This window comes from Scatophagus argus, chromosome 23, assembly GCF_020382885.2.
Source record: "Scatophagus argus isolate fScaArg1 chromosome 23, fScaArg1.pri, whole genome shotgun sequence".
Taxonomy (NCBI): Eukaryota; Metazoa; Chordata; class Actinopteri; family Scatophagidae; genus Scatophagus; species Scatophagus argus.
In genome coordinates this window covers 3,483,858-3,498,565 of record NC_058515.1, presented here as the reverse complement: position 1 = coordinate 3,498,565, position 14,708 = coordinate 3,483,858, and the positions used below count along the sequence as shown (strand labels likewise).

Genomic DNA, 14,708 nt, shown 5'->3' with positions numbered 1-14,708 from the left:
GAATCTCAGGCATCAAGAAAATTCCAAATATGTTTCACGTTTAGTTCTAGCACTAAATATTCATAAATGGCCGCTGTCAGTTATGTGAGTCTTGTCTGGCCTAAAAGGTCTTTTAGGTAGCAAATGCCTGGTTTTCTTCATTAGACTCATGTTCATGCTGGTGAATGATGATATTCCAGAAAGGAGCACAACACTCCAAGGCTGCAGTGCTTGCCCGTCTTTGATGCCGAAGGGTTATTTAGATCCAGCTCTGTGCTGTTCGTGCCAAAAATCTTCTCTCAGAAATCTTATTGATCAAGAAAAGACTTGAAAAGATTTGACTTGGGGATTTTAGTCCAACAGCTATAATGTTGTTGATATTTCGTGCTGCCTTTAGTCAAATCCAATTTGCTTTAGCCATTCAGTCAGTTTGGGAATAAACCTCACTGAAGGCCATAGTTAAGACAATGTTTCATTTTTCTTCTAGTTTTGATTCTCTGTTTTGAGGTTTGCCTCCAACATTTATTTATTTATTTTCTGTATTAAATGTTTGCGTATGTTTACCTTTGAAAGCGGTGTATATCACTGAGTTTAGGGACATGTAAACACCGCTGATTTAGTATTATCTAAGAAAGTTTTATTTTTCACATTCTCACAGGTTAAACAGGATTACCGTTGAATATTACGCAACAAAACTACCTTTGGTGCTACAGCAAACTGCTGTACCAGCAGAGATGGTTTTGATTTTGTTGAAGAAATATCTGTTGCTGTTTGTGTGGATCGTTGTGTGGCAACTGGACTGGCTACAGTGGTCTTTTGTCAGGTGTTTTGATGCTGAACTTAGAGTGCCACCTTCTTTGATTTTGTGAAATCCGGACCTCAGCATTTTTTCTGATCATATTTCCAAAAAGAGTTTTGTTATGAATTTGGCACAGTCATAATGTTCGGAATGTGTTGTTGTACGTATGCAACGTCACTGTTTGTGAAATGGTTTGCTTGGGACTACACTCTGATTCAGAATTTGCTTCATGTTGCTTTATTATTTGCCAACAACTACAGGGGCTCGTTGTGGGCATATTTCTTTTAAATCAGATGACCTGCAGTTTGGCAAAGTGTGGGCACCACAGCCCACAGTTAGCTAAATAAATATTTTTGACTGCTGTATACTCACATCTGTGTTGGGGTAATCTTTGGCCTTGGTGTTTACAAGCAATACAAAACATTTTATCTTGTAGAGTTTTCGCAGGTTTCTCTCTGACTGTTTCTGTGTGACAGCCCAGACTCTCTTTTGATGATTTGAGTACAGTAGAAGACGAGGGATCCAGTTCAAGCCTTTTTTTGCCAAACAGTTCTCTCTGTGTTCCATAAGTACTCCAGAGGAAAAAAAAGCATTTGTGAGAGCAATAGCCTTCGGGGGTTGCGCCAAATGAAAATGCTTTTTTTTCTAAACCCCCCCACACCTCACTCAAGAAGTGTTTTCTGTTACTATTCGTTCTCTCGCTCTCTATCTCTCTTTCTCGTTTTTTACCTTTGATTTGAACTCTGACATCCAAGTCTGCCCCAGGATGTCTGTCACAAACTGCAGTCCAACGTTGTGACAATGCTTTTTTTCTTCCCGTGCCTTTTATGACCTTCTTTTCTTCCTCTTTGTGTTCTTTTTTTCTGTTTTTTCCCTTTCAAGGTCTGGCGCACCTGACGTTAAACGACCAAGGTATGGGTTCATTCCTTTTTATTTTGGTTCTGTTTTTTTAGAGGAATTGACTCAGCCTCTTTGCCCCTCAACCTCCCTGAAACTGCTGTTTTCCCTCAGAACTTCCTCCTCTGCTTTTTACCTTCTCTTGGTGCCATGTCCCTCCATTTCTTCCCAAATCCCCCCTTGTCTTTTAAACCCCTTGCTACATCTTCCCCTGTTGCTACCCCCTTCTTCCTCTCCTTCCACATCTCCTCATCGTTTTGGTTGTGACTCCGGCTTCCCTTCCCTTTTCCTGCCACCATGTCCTTGTGCTTTTCTGTGACCTCCACCAATGTGTGTCCCACCCCTTGTCCTGTCCTTTGGCTCACATCCTGGACCTTCACCTCTGACCACCTTTGACCCCGACGACCTGATCCAGGGGCTGAAGGTAACACTTTTCTGCTATCCCTTCTGCTTGGGTTTAAATGAAAAAAAAAGAAAGAAACTGTTGTATCTATTGGAAATGTGTTTGCTGGTTACAAAAGCAAAATATGTCCAGACTCCCATTCACTTAACACTTCAAGAGGAAAGTGTTGTCGAATGTGCAGAGTTTCTCATCACCACTCTGCTGACATTCCCATTGTTTGGCAATCAGATTTTTGAAGGGCTACGGTTTTACTTAACCTTCAGTTATATGTGCTGGATTTGGTTTTATGAGAAAATGTATCTGCAATTGTTTTGATGTTGCTATGAACACTGGAGTTTGGACTTTGATGCCAGTTTGCATACATTTACAGCACAATCACATTGCACCACAGCTGTTTAATCTGTGTCACACAACACTTCTCTGTATTCCTCATTTTGTTGTCCTCACCTTTTGATTTTTTTTTTTTTTTTTTTTTTTGCACATTTGACACATTTTTCAAACAAGGTGTTTCAAATCATGAGCAACAGATTCTTAAAGTGGTGCCATTTTGTGCTCTCCTGCAGCCAAAATGCATTTTAAACTACACTATGCACCAAGCCAGTCTATTTACCATCTCTCACAGTTCTCTTCATTCTCTGACCTTTCTTTTGCTTCTCACCTCTCAGTGAGGACTTTTTTATATATACAAAAAAAGTGTTAAAGCAGAGAAAGGAACTGAACAAGTGCAGTAGTCAGTGAATGTTCTGACCTTTACTGGTGTAGAGAGAGCTTCTACTCTTCTGTGTTCACACAGACTTTAGCAACATAGTTTTAAAAGACCCCTGTATTTTTGTTCATTTGTTGGGTGGGAATGTCAGTGTACTTAAATTCTAACTGTAGGTAAAACAGAAAACTGAGATTAGACCTTAATTACTGCAGTGGCATCCATCATTAGGCTCTTAGACCTTCATTTGCTAAATGATTTGCAGCCAGAGCATAAAAAAAGTCACATTGCAGTCAGTTCTACCACTGCAGGTGAAACTTTACCAGTGCATTCAGATCATTTCTGTGCACGTGTTCAAATAAAGTTCGACTGAATGAGTGTTATCTCAGAACCTGTTAATACCTGTACATTACATTCCTCCTGGATGATTTGATCACTAATGGACAGCTCTAAGTCCTTCTGAACATATCTTGTACTATAGTCAAATAAACACAAACTTGGATAAGCAGATTCAATATGTTTTACACAAATAAAGAAATAGCTTAATGTGTAACATTAACAGAATTTGCCCAAATAATTAAGAATTTGTCATAGACAGCTGTTCACAAAGTTAATAATGTTTCTCCTTTTGCAAGCCTCCAGGAACAGTAGCAGGCTTTGCCTAACTTATTTTGAGTGTCACAACTTTTGAGGAATGCTTTGTTTCACTGTAAGAATTTGATACAATGTATCCATTTTGAAAGGTAAACAATTTTAACCACATTAACCATATTAGGCAAAGGCCTAAACTGGAATTTACTGACTCAGCTTGTGGAAGCTACTTCCACAATACACAAGCTATGCCGAAGATCCTGATTCTTTAACATGAAATCAAATGGAAACCAGTGAACGTGTAATCCATTAGGTCTGTTGCTGTGGTTTCGTGTTGTTTTGCAGAGGACATCAGTTGAGCAGACGGTCCTACGTACTTTTTCCTAAAACACTGTGGTCATATGTGGCTCAGATCGTCTTCGACTGTGCTCTAAGTGATCAGATCTCGAATGTGTCTTGGGATCAATCACACCTGTACTTACTTGTGCACTCTTAATTAGATCATTCAGGATGGATGTTAATATCAGGCCTGAGCAGGGCAACAGAAAAGCATCTCCAACAAGGTTAGCCTGACACCTATAGTTTTTTGCCAATTCAGTTCAAAGTGCTGCATGCATTTTGCAATTAAGTTGTCACAAGGTTGATATTTATTTTGCAAGGTTATAAATTTACAGACCATAAATGTACTTCCTCATAGCCTATGCACTTAGATGTGTTTTCTGCCTTTGGATTATGTGTTCACATGATCATTGTAACTATCCTTACATATTCTCACAAAATTTCTATTTGTCTCTCAATATAATACAGTAAAAATATAAAGAATTTGAATCTTCAGTGGAACCATAAACTGTGTTGTATAAATGCCAAATGGTACATATTATAATAGCATTTTTTTTATATTCAGTAAATCATAGGATATTTGTCAATTAACTGATTACCAAATCAACAAAAAATGAGTAGAGACATAAAGAGAATTTGATACATGAATTAAATTTTTTCAAACTAAAATATAAAATATATCATGGTTACAGAATCTCAAATTTATTGCTCTTCTCTTATATCCTCATAATGGACTCAATTCCTTCAGTTAAATTTCTTTGACCGGACTAAAAATGTCACCTCGGGTTGGTTGTTGAATCCCTAAAATACATACCCTATCTCAGATATGATCTTGGTGCCAATCCTTTGATATTTTTTTCTTGAATAAATTAGAAAATAGGCTACACCTCAAGCTGTTGTTTTTCTCTAATCCTGTGATATGCATTGTAGAAATGATGTATAAAGTGCAATACCAATGGAGATAAATATGACATGTCAGTTCTCATCAACAAACACTCTCCACTGTAAGCATCATTGACTAGGGCTTAGTGCTACAGTGAGTTCAATTTGTTGCTCTGTGATATACTTAAGTAAAAATAAGAGAAAAAACAAAAGAGATTACCTTTATTATTCTGCTTTAATGAGTTGAATATTACATGAGTTTTGAATATTACAAACAAATGTGCATAAATACATAAATACTTTTTTCCCCTACATTTGAGTTTTAGGCCAATCACACATATTTTAAACTCCATGTTTGCTCTGAAGCTCATCCCAAGAGAAGATTTGTGTGTAAAGTAGTTCCTCTCAGTCGCACAAAGCCCATGTATTTAGTAATCATCGAGCGAGGTGTTTGCTAGTTCATTGCTTCAATATGGCTCAGCACAATGGCATAATATATTGTTTTATCCCCAGCAGACATTTGCTGCCATCAGCAGATGAACCATAACCATAATTCCTTCATCTCTATGCAGCATGTATTTAGTGTCTCACCCAACCTGCCGCCATTTAAATTTGATCCCTAGTTTCTAGTCCATCCCAAACTGGGATGACTGTTTACTCTAGTTACTCTCTGATGGAAAGATGAACACACAGCAATATAATAGGACATATCAAAAGAATGAGAAATTCGGCATTAGAGCTTCACATGCATGTTTATCATTTACTCTAGACACGACCAGATCACTAGGACATTGGGGGGGTTAAATGAAAATGAAAGGTAACTTAGATGATGGATGCCAGAGTCACAGTGAAGTAGATCATTATACTAGTTTCATCAAACAGCGCCTACCCATCCATTTATATAAATCACCCTGTAGCCAGTAGTAATAGTATTTGTTCCCAATGGACAGGCCAAAAACAGCTTAAAAGGGAAAAATCAATAACTCTATTTGGTAAAGGCAAGAATGTGTGACATGTTAGCGAATTAGGTAATTTTTACTGGAGGATTTGGACACCTCTTAGCTTTCACAGGCATCAACTTTTCTGAAATTTGTGATTCTGCGCACATGTATGTGTCAGTGTCTCAATGGAAGAAAATGTTTTGGTCAGTGTTAACAATCAGAGGCAGGTGCCTCAGCCGTCACATAACCAGGCCAAGAAAATCAATGTCAGGCTTCGCTCAAACCCAAGGCTGTCCTTCACAGCTGTAGGAAGGACAAACCTCATGCTTCAGTCACCGTTGATCTCTATCAGTCTGTCTATAAATCTGCTGCCAACCCCACACAGCTGGCCACATGCTTGAAAAGCAGCAGATTACGTTTAACAAAAAAAAAAAAAGAATAAAGAAAAAGTCATTATCCTGTAGGAAGAGCTTTGACAAACAAGGACTCTCTGAACCATTTACAATAGGCAACGTTTCCCCTGCACCTCTAAGCTTTACTACATACATTTAAATATTGATACTGAAAATTGGATTATTGTACAAAAATTAAATTATACAAAATTTCCTGCAATAATATGGGTAAAACAAATGATTTTCATTGTCTCATAAAAAATGACATCATGGTATCAGGGACACAGCACTAAGAAGGGGTATGCTACAGTAAAAGTAGAAAGGATATGAATTTGTGGTATTACTGGGCCAAAGAAAGTTTGGTTAGAAGAAGACATTAAGATTCTGTTCCAATAAACTCTCAGCATTTTAATAGGCTCATGCATCTATGTGAGATGGGTTAAGATTTTAAAAGTAACATATTATGGAAAAACTCACTTTTTCAATGCTTGTACACATTTGCATAATATGCCCCCCGCCACCTGAGTCTCCACCCACAGATTCAGGTCTACCTTCGCGCAGGTTCGCCATTTTTTGTTTCTCGCAAGCGCCGGACGCGCAATCACCATGTCAGAGTTAAGCACAGGAACTGCTCTGTTGTTGGTTGCATCAACCAACACATTTCAGTTCTTTGCATTCCAGCCTCAGAGGACCAAAGAAATCTGTGGATTGCTTTTATTTTTAACAGGAACAGATAGATAGATAGATAAATACTTTATTGATCCCAAGGGAAATTCAAGAACATCCCAACAAGTCCTGTTTGTGTGTGCTAACCACTTTGAGTCCCACTGCTTCTTTAACCTCAGACGAGCTCACAAACTTAGTTTGAAAGAAGTCCATGGCGAAAGTGCAGACGAAAGACATGTAACTAGTACATTATGTTGCCAGTTGAAGTTAGCAAACTGTTAATTGTTTTTTTCCCCCTTTCTACCTGGCAGCCCTGCATTTCAGCTAAAATACTGGCCATCCTCAAGCAACATTTGCAGGTCAACCACTATTTTGAATGAATTTCCCAAGATTAAAGAAAGGGGAATGCACTGCAAAGCCAGTAAAACCAGGACTAACCCCTCTGAGAGTCTGAAGTGAACTCTGCTTATATCTGTAGAACCACACAGGCGGGCAGTACTACTTGGATTCTCCTGCCTGGAAATCCCCAGCACCACCTTACAAAGCTTTTGTAGGCCAAGTATCTGTAATGGCTAAGCAAAGTGCTGATGATATATAGTCAATACTCAGCAGTGACACCCTTTTATAGAAGAGATCATATTTCTGTGAAACTGTAGACATGGCAGATTGTCTTGACTGTCATACTAAGTGGTATCTTCATTCCCAAACTTGTATGACTTGCACTACAGCAATATTTGGACAAAAAAAGTTTTGTGTACTCTCAGTGAGTGTTTGATATGTTATAATTATTTATTGTATTTCCCTCCCAATTTATATATGATTAGAATAATAACTAACGCTGTTAAGCATAAAAGACAACTCAGCTCTATTCAACTTCAACTTCAAACTTTATTTGTCAGTATATATTATACAACACTGACATTCTTTACTGCATTTAACCCATCACTTATTGAACACACTCAACAGCATACTCTCCCCTTGACGTGCCCTTGAGCCATTGCTAATATGGCCCATAGTCTGTGCATGCCCATAGTCTGCTTTGTAGATGCTGAACGTGTTCTGTAATGAGAACACATTCAAAGAGAGAACACAGGTCCAAGGCCACGGTGATCCCCCATGCTTCTGTGGGAATAAATATAGATATAGCTTGTTTCCTTGGCCCATCCATCCAGGTATTCATGTAGCTCTGAACAGCTGCCCTCAAGATGTTTCTGCTTTAAAAAACTAATTAAGGGCTCCTTAAATAAATAAAAGTGCAGCTTCCTATAAAAGGAAAAAAAAATGTGCAAATTAATGGCCCTAAATCGCCAACATTTCCAGCCCCTTGGCTTTGGAATTGCAGATGCTTTGGCCCATGGACCATTTGGTTTCTATTTGAATGTAGTCCCCTGCTGCTGCTGCCACCACTTCCTCTTTTGGAGAGACCAGCATGATGCATACTGGGAATCAAATTAAGCAGGCCCTGGGAGATTGTCTCTTGGCAGGTTAAATGTAGATCTCCTTGGTGATACTGCAGGGAAAATGAAGGGAATATCCAGCTTGATCTGTATCTAACCTCGAATGTAATAGACTAGGTCCAGGTCAAGATAGCCATCTCTGTCTGAGCTCACTGAGGGCAGTTTATGGACTCTGTGTGCCACTGTGTCTGGTCTAAGCTATTTAGACACACTGGGCACTGCAGTGATGCTCAACACAAGTGTGAAACCAACAGGAATTCATTTGTCATCCTTTTCAGTTTTTATGCATCATTGATGTCATTTTATTGATATATCAGACCAATACTTCCCTTTTAATTAGCAAGTTCATGTCAGCCTTTTTTGTGTTGTTCTTGTCCCGTATAATTAATATGAAAGAGTCTGATTAGGTTTAATTGTCACCACCCTGCCACTTGTTTATGTCTTATCAGTGCACTTCTTCTCAATTGATTTATGTGACATTTTAATTAGAATCAGCACAAGTGTGCATGACTTCACTGTTACTGTATTAGCGATGTTTATTGTGGAGCATTTGGACTTCATATTATTAAGATCTTTTTTTTCTGTAGAGCAAATTCTGAAATAATAAGACATATTTTAACTCTTCGGTTATATATTTCTAGTAAAAAAAAACATTGGTTAAATGTGTTTCGTACAAAAAAGAAGTTCTCTTGGCACTGACCATGAGGAACCGGTGGCTCTAGAAGTAATATCTAGTAATTATTCTCAAATAAGAGAAAAAGTTTACTTGTATTATTCTTTTCACATAAATATGGATTTAAATTATCTTTATCTTTTTTTTCACATGCAGGAGATCACATGTTTGTGGGTTCCCAAACTGCTGCTGTTAGTTATTTGACTTTTTGCTGTCAGATTGTACCAGTGGTTAAAATTCTATTCTGGGTAGCGACAGGTGACATTTGTCACATACACAGTCACACACAGTATAACGATTCGCGAAATATGCTCTCTGCATTTAACCCGTACTAAGTGCTAGGAGCAGTGCAGGGCAGAACAACACGACTAAGGCTGCCGCAACATGATTTGATCTAACGTGATGATTCAATCAGACTAATCTTACAGCATTAAACACAGATTTAAACTTAATCCTCCTTTTCAATCCTTAATCCTTACTTTTAAATCCAAGATTACTTACTTAAAACTACACTAGGTCACTGGCTACTCATTTTTGAATGCTATTTTCATTAGTGTATATGCATATTAATATATTCAAACAATACATGATTGCCTTACTCTCTCATGAACTCATTATTTTTCTGACAAATCAATATCAGTTTTTGTAATATCAACATTGCTCAGAAACTTTCTTTGTGAAAAATTACTAATAATAATAACTAATGCATTTCGGTTGAATGCTGACATCCAGTAAAAAGTTCACGTTCTTGTTTAACTAAAAGGAGCAAATAATAAATCTGTGACAGTGAAGGGAAGCTGTTGATTCAGAACTTTTTCATCTTAAAAATGCCATAATTACCTTTTAAGCTTTTTAATCAGTTTTATTAAACTCACCCCTTAATAAAGATTGAGTTAACATATTGATATAGTAGTATCAAAATAAATATTTGAAAGTAATTTCCTTTATGTTGTAAATTTGTTTTTATTGTAAAATAATTCAATTAAAAATCTCAACTCTATTGTGCATCCGAAGGGATGATTGTTTATATTTTTTCAGTGACCTCTTCTGCCCTGGTCAGCAGCCTGGGCATGGTGGGTTGAAGCCTGAAGGCTGCTACAGAGACATGTGGCGAGGATGACAGAAGTCCTCACACAGGCAGCAATTTCTGCTGACACAGCAGCAGGCTAAAATGGATGGAGCTCTACAGCAACCTGAATCTGCTGCACACTATCCTAACAACCATATAGTGAAAAGCCTGGAATGAGTAGATCTATGGCTATGGGGCCGCTGTGGTTTCAGAGTATTAGTGCCACTGTACTTTTATCATCACACTTTCAGTTTCTTCCACCCCTAAGAAAAATCATATTACCTATGGCTTCATTTTGAGACAACTGCAACGAACTGAAACCACAATACTAACTTCACTTCATGAATCAAATATGAAAGACGACCCTCCCCAAGCTAAAATGAAAATGTTTTCTCTTGAAGGCATACAGAGCTATATGTGCAAGCATTACTTCATGACATATAATGTATAGAGAGTCTAGAAATGCAGTCTTTTTAACACTATCTATCAGATATTATCAGAATCCATAGTTGAGGCCAATGACGTGTGAGTTAATCGCTGTTAATGGCGTAATCACAGTCATGAGCATAATTCTGATCGACAGGGCTGGACTGAGGCTACTCTACATGACCTTCAGTGGGTCCCTTGGGTAAAGCGAATGACAATGCGAGGTGTGTGACAGTTCCCTCTGCCTCCCTCCCCCCTCTCTGAGACTGATCAGAGGCCTGCATTGTGTTTCCGAGGCTAGTCACGCTTCGTTATTGGCACCCTCACTTAGAGATTCTGACAGGACACATCATACATACGGCGAACTCCCACTTTACTAAGAATGTGTGCACTCTGCTGTTCACAACACAATCCTCTGTTAAAGGCTTTCCTTTTCAGACTTTTCAATCACAAACTACCTGTTTGTCAGGTTTCTATTTGCCCTATAACAGCACTCAATGGAAGTGCTCCACGTCTAGTATCATGTGTTTGACCTTATTTTCATTTGACCCTTTCTAGTTGAAGGGGACTCTATAACGTTGGCTACAGCATAGATTCTAAGTACAATGCCAGTTAAATCTAACATGACTCAAGCAAACAAATGGTTCAGACACAAGCATTTCAAATGAGGTTCAAAACTGTGTTAGTATCTGTAATTTTTAATCAATCAGCGTTGCAACAGAAAAGGGAACCTTATTACAGCTTGACAAAGCACAAGGTTCAGAAAACAGAGAGCCTTCCATCTGTTAGATGAATTGTGAGAGTACAAGGGGAGGCAACACTGAATTACTCTTTTGTTGTCGGAGCAGGAAAACATCTGAAAGTTAAATATAGTAATTTAAATGACATCTTCTTGTTTGTCCTCTGTATCTCTTCTGAGCCACTCAGTTGACTTAAATATGTCTGGCTGGAGGCGGTATTCACAAGCAGAATGTCAATGTGTGGGTTGGCTGTTGAATCCTCACCTGTGAATTTGCAGTGAAAACACAGATTGTTGCCATATGACACAGTATGTGCCATCAAGCTCCGGTAAAAATAAATAAATAAATAAAAAAGCCAGGCTTTACTTCAGGCTTGAGGATTTTTATGTCAGACTACATCTGACTGAAACCAAAATCAAATCAAATGCTGTATATTCTAGTGTCATCCATTCATGCCTTCAGATTTATTTTTTCTTTGGAAAAATAGATAGATGTCTGGAATATTAAGCAAAAATGTTGACTGAAAGTACTGAGACAGAATTTACTGTAGTTAAGACAATAGCATGACACTCGAACGTTGTGAATAAAGAATTGTAGGTAGCCATTATAGAATCAAGCACGACAACTCAATTTCTCACTCATTGGATGGTGTATATTATAAATTGAGATTAATTCAGAAAACGTTTACAAAGACTCCTCATCTTTTCCAGTTTCAAAGTTGGAAATCAAGTGAGTTACTGGTGTGTTTGCTTTATCAGACAAGGCCCTTTCTCCCAAGCAAAGACCTCTTGACCACAGATGATAGTGATACTATACTGAACAGAAGCATTTAGTTTCTTAGTATGTTACCTTCCAGAAGTATACAGGGAATGAATATTTACAATAATTACGTGATTAATAAAACACTTAACTCTACTCAAAGTAGCAAAGACAATAAGTGGCAACTTTGTACTCTTAGTTCTCTTAGTTCAACCCATGAGTAAAATAGGAGACTGTGGACTACTGCCCACTTCATCTTGTTCTCTAACCTCAGAGTCACAGGTAAATCCATGGAAAAGGACAGCATTACAGCATTAAGTTTGTCTAAAAGCTTTGGTCACCAACATGTAAAAGCTAGTTAAAAACTTCTTATCTTATCTCAGCAAGTCACACACACACACACCAAGAAACCTAGTGTAGCTTTATGTTAATGCTGGTGCTGAATACAGCAGAGCAACATTTATATGATGCACCCAGCAAAAAATCTAATCAGAAATGTCCTGTCTTTCTGATGCATGTCCAAACAGTCTGTTATAATACAAACCTAAGTGATATGAACTCTTAACTGGTACTCTTATTGACTAGAGGATTGACTTGATGCATAGTAGATAAACCTTTTACTTTGAGAGAAGATTCCTTTAAGTGTAAATTTGTATTATAGACTTTATTTAAACACAAAACACAAAAGCTAACATTTTCCATGAATTACTAATAAGGGTGGATACTTTAGGCAGTGATTGACTCACAGAGTTGGCAAGGAAACAAAATATATCAATAACTATTGACCAATTGATGGATAGAGGCCATTAACATCTTAAATACAATGTGGTCCAAGGCTCAGTAGAGTGACTACAGGTCATTCTTCATATGTAGCTGTTGCCCTTTCTCTCTTTGTCTGTATTTGCATGAACCTTTACTCCCCATTGCTTTACAAAAGAAAAAAAAGGGAAAAGATTCAATGATATGACCCTATTGTACACCTCTTTTTTTAAAACTTTTGTAGTCCTAATTCAGGACAGAGCTTAATTTAATTTGGCCCAAGGGGCATTAATCTTGGGGCTGTGTGGTCACAGGCTGGAAATTGGATCCAGGTCAGGTTTTTACATGTTGTAATTAAGGTCACCAGGGGCAAGAGAGGGAGAGGAGGAAAAAGTAATTGGGGAAGAAGGAGGAATGAAGGAGCACATGAGATGGAGAAGGAGATGGAGGAGAAATATCTAAGTGGCAGAAGTAACACCAGGTTCAGACAAGAGGCAGATTTGCTGCAAACTGTTGGGATATGTCAGTTCTTATGAGCAGGTAGCCTGGTTGTTCAAACAAGAAGCATTAGTCTGATCACTCTCTGTTTAGACACATCTGATAAACATGTGGAACAAATATGTAAGTGACATGATCAGAAGCAAAACATTTACATGATAGCTATCTTATACTTTATTTATCAGTGTGTTCACTTCTCAGTTTTGCTTGCGGTTTGGAGATAAAATAGACCAAACGCCAAAAGTATTACTGCTGATTGTAAGCCAAACGCAGAGCTCCACGTCACAATGTATCCTGCTTTAACATTCCTCTTGGCTATCAAAAGGAAGCAGACAGAGCTTGGGCATGCTTCTGCCACCTCTGCAAACACGACGCAAGGCAGTTCAGATTAGCAGTCAAGTAAAATTTAGAGCAATGGCAGGCCTGAAAGTTAGGAATAGATGAGAGAAAAGGAGTCTACGTAAAGGCAAAGGGGAAAGGGCAATGTTATATGTACAGACCAAGTGAAAAGGTGAGGGCTGGGAGAACTCTTAAGGAGGGATGAAGAAGGGAAATGGGATAACAGCAACTGGTATTTTCACTGGGTATTAGCTGCCCTTTACTCTTACAAGTATGGGCCATTGATAAAATCCTTTCAAATGTGAGAGAAATGCAACTCCTCTGTTCTGGTTCTCTTCCTTCTTGTATCCTTCTGTCCATTTATGTTTTGCCATCTTTTTCTTTTCCTTTATATCTCTGTTTCTGGCTGTCTCCCTTTCTCTGTTCTTGTCTGCTCCCCAGAGAGACAAAATCAGACGATGAGGGGAAACTGATGAAGACAGGGATATGTGGAAATGGAGAAGAGGACAGGGAAGGAGCGGGGATGGAGAGATGAGGCCCATCAGGAGATGAATGTAACTTGAGTAGAATGATAATGACCAGTGAGCCCTTGCTTTCCACTGCTCTGTCTCTCCACAGTTGTAGTGTCACAGGGAGAAATCTGCAGCATGTGCATGTAACTGTAACGTCTAATCTAGCCCCTGCCTACACATTTCCTCTCCTACTCATTTCAACAATATAGAAGCTGCTATAAAATCCCTTAGGCACTAGGAACTCCCAACAATTACCACAAGGAACATCAAAGGGATTGCACAGTCACAGAATTAATCATTCCCTTATATGACACACATACACTCATGCACACTTACTGAGATGAAGAAGCCTTGCTTCATATCTTATTTCTACAGTCTTAGCATTGTTCGACTGAATAAAGCTCATGAATACTTGGTCTGTGATAAAAGCATTTCAGATGACAAGTTTAGAGAGGTAAGAGTTAAAACCACGCTCTAGTACCAGACTCCCTCTAATGTTCTCTAAGAATTTAAATGTAGACTGCAGCAAAATTGAAAGCTGAATAAGTAAATTTTAGGCTGCATATTTAATAGTATTTTCAGGAAAAAAAGAAGCCATGGCTGGCTGACTAGAATGAAATGTAATGAACAAAAATAATCACTCTTTTTTCACAGTTTCTCTCCCTCTGTCCTGGGAAAGATGATATTTCTGCATTTAGTAAATAAAAAGAAAGAAGGAAGAGCTAATCTCTTTGGTGGGAGAGAAGGACGGACTAATGAAACATGTTGACACATGTATTAGAGGCTGCTATAATTGAATAAGGGGATTTGGTAGAACATTATTAAGATATGTGGGGATTTAAAACGGTAGCGAACAGAGGCAAGGCCAGCTGAGTGAAGCCAGT

The 14,708-nt window shown here is 38.3% G+C and overlaps 1 protein-coding gene across 13 annotated transcripts in view; it reads left to right on the top strand.

Moving 5' to 3' along the window:
• nrxn2b (neurexin 2b) overlaps positions 1-14,708 on the top strand; it is a 584,209-nt gene that overhangs the window by 150,729 nt on the left and 418,772 nt on the right. For 11 of the 13 annotated variants that reach the window (XM_046380512.1, XM_046380507.1, XM_046380504.1 and 8 more), the window contains one exon: positions 1,661-1,690. The exons of the other annotated variants lie outside the window; for them this stretch is intronic. In XM_046380512.1, the coding sequence (XP_046236468.1) occupies positions 1,661-1,690 (30 nt within the window). The remainder of the gene's footprint in view (positions 1-1,660; positions 1,691-14,708) is intronic. 13 annotated transcript variants of the gene reach the window in all.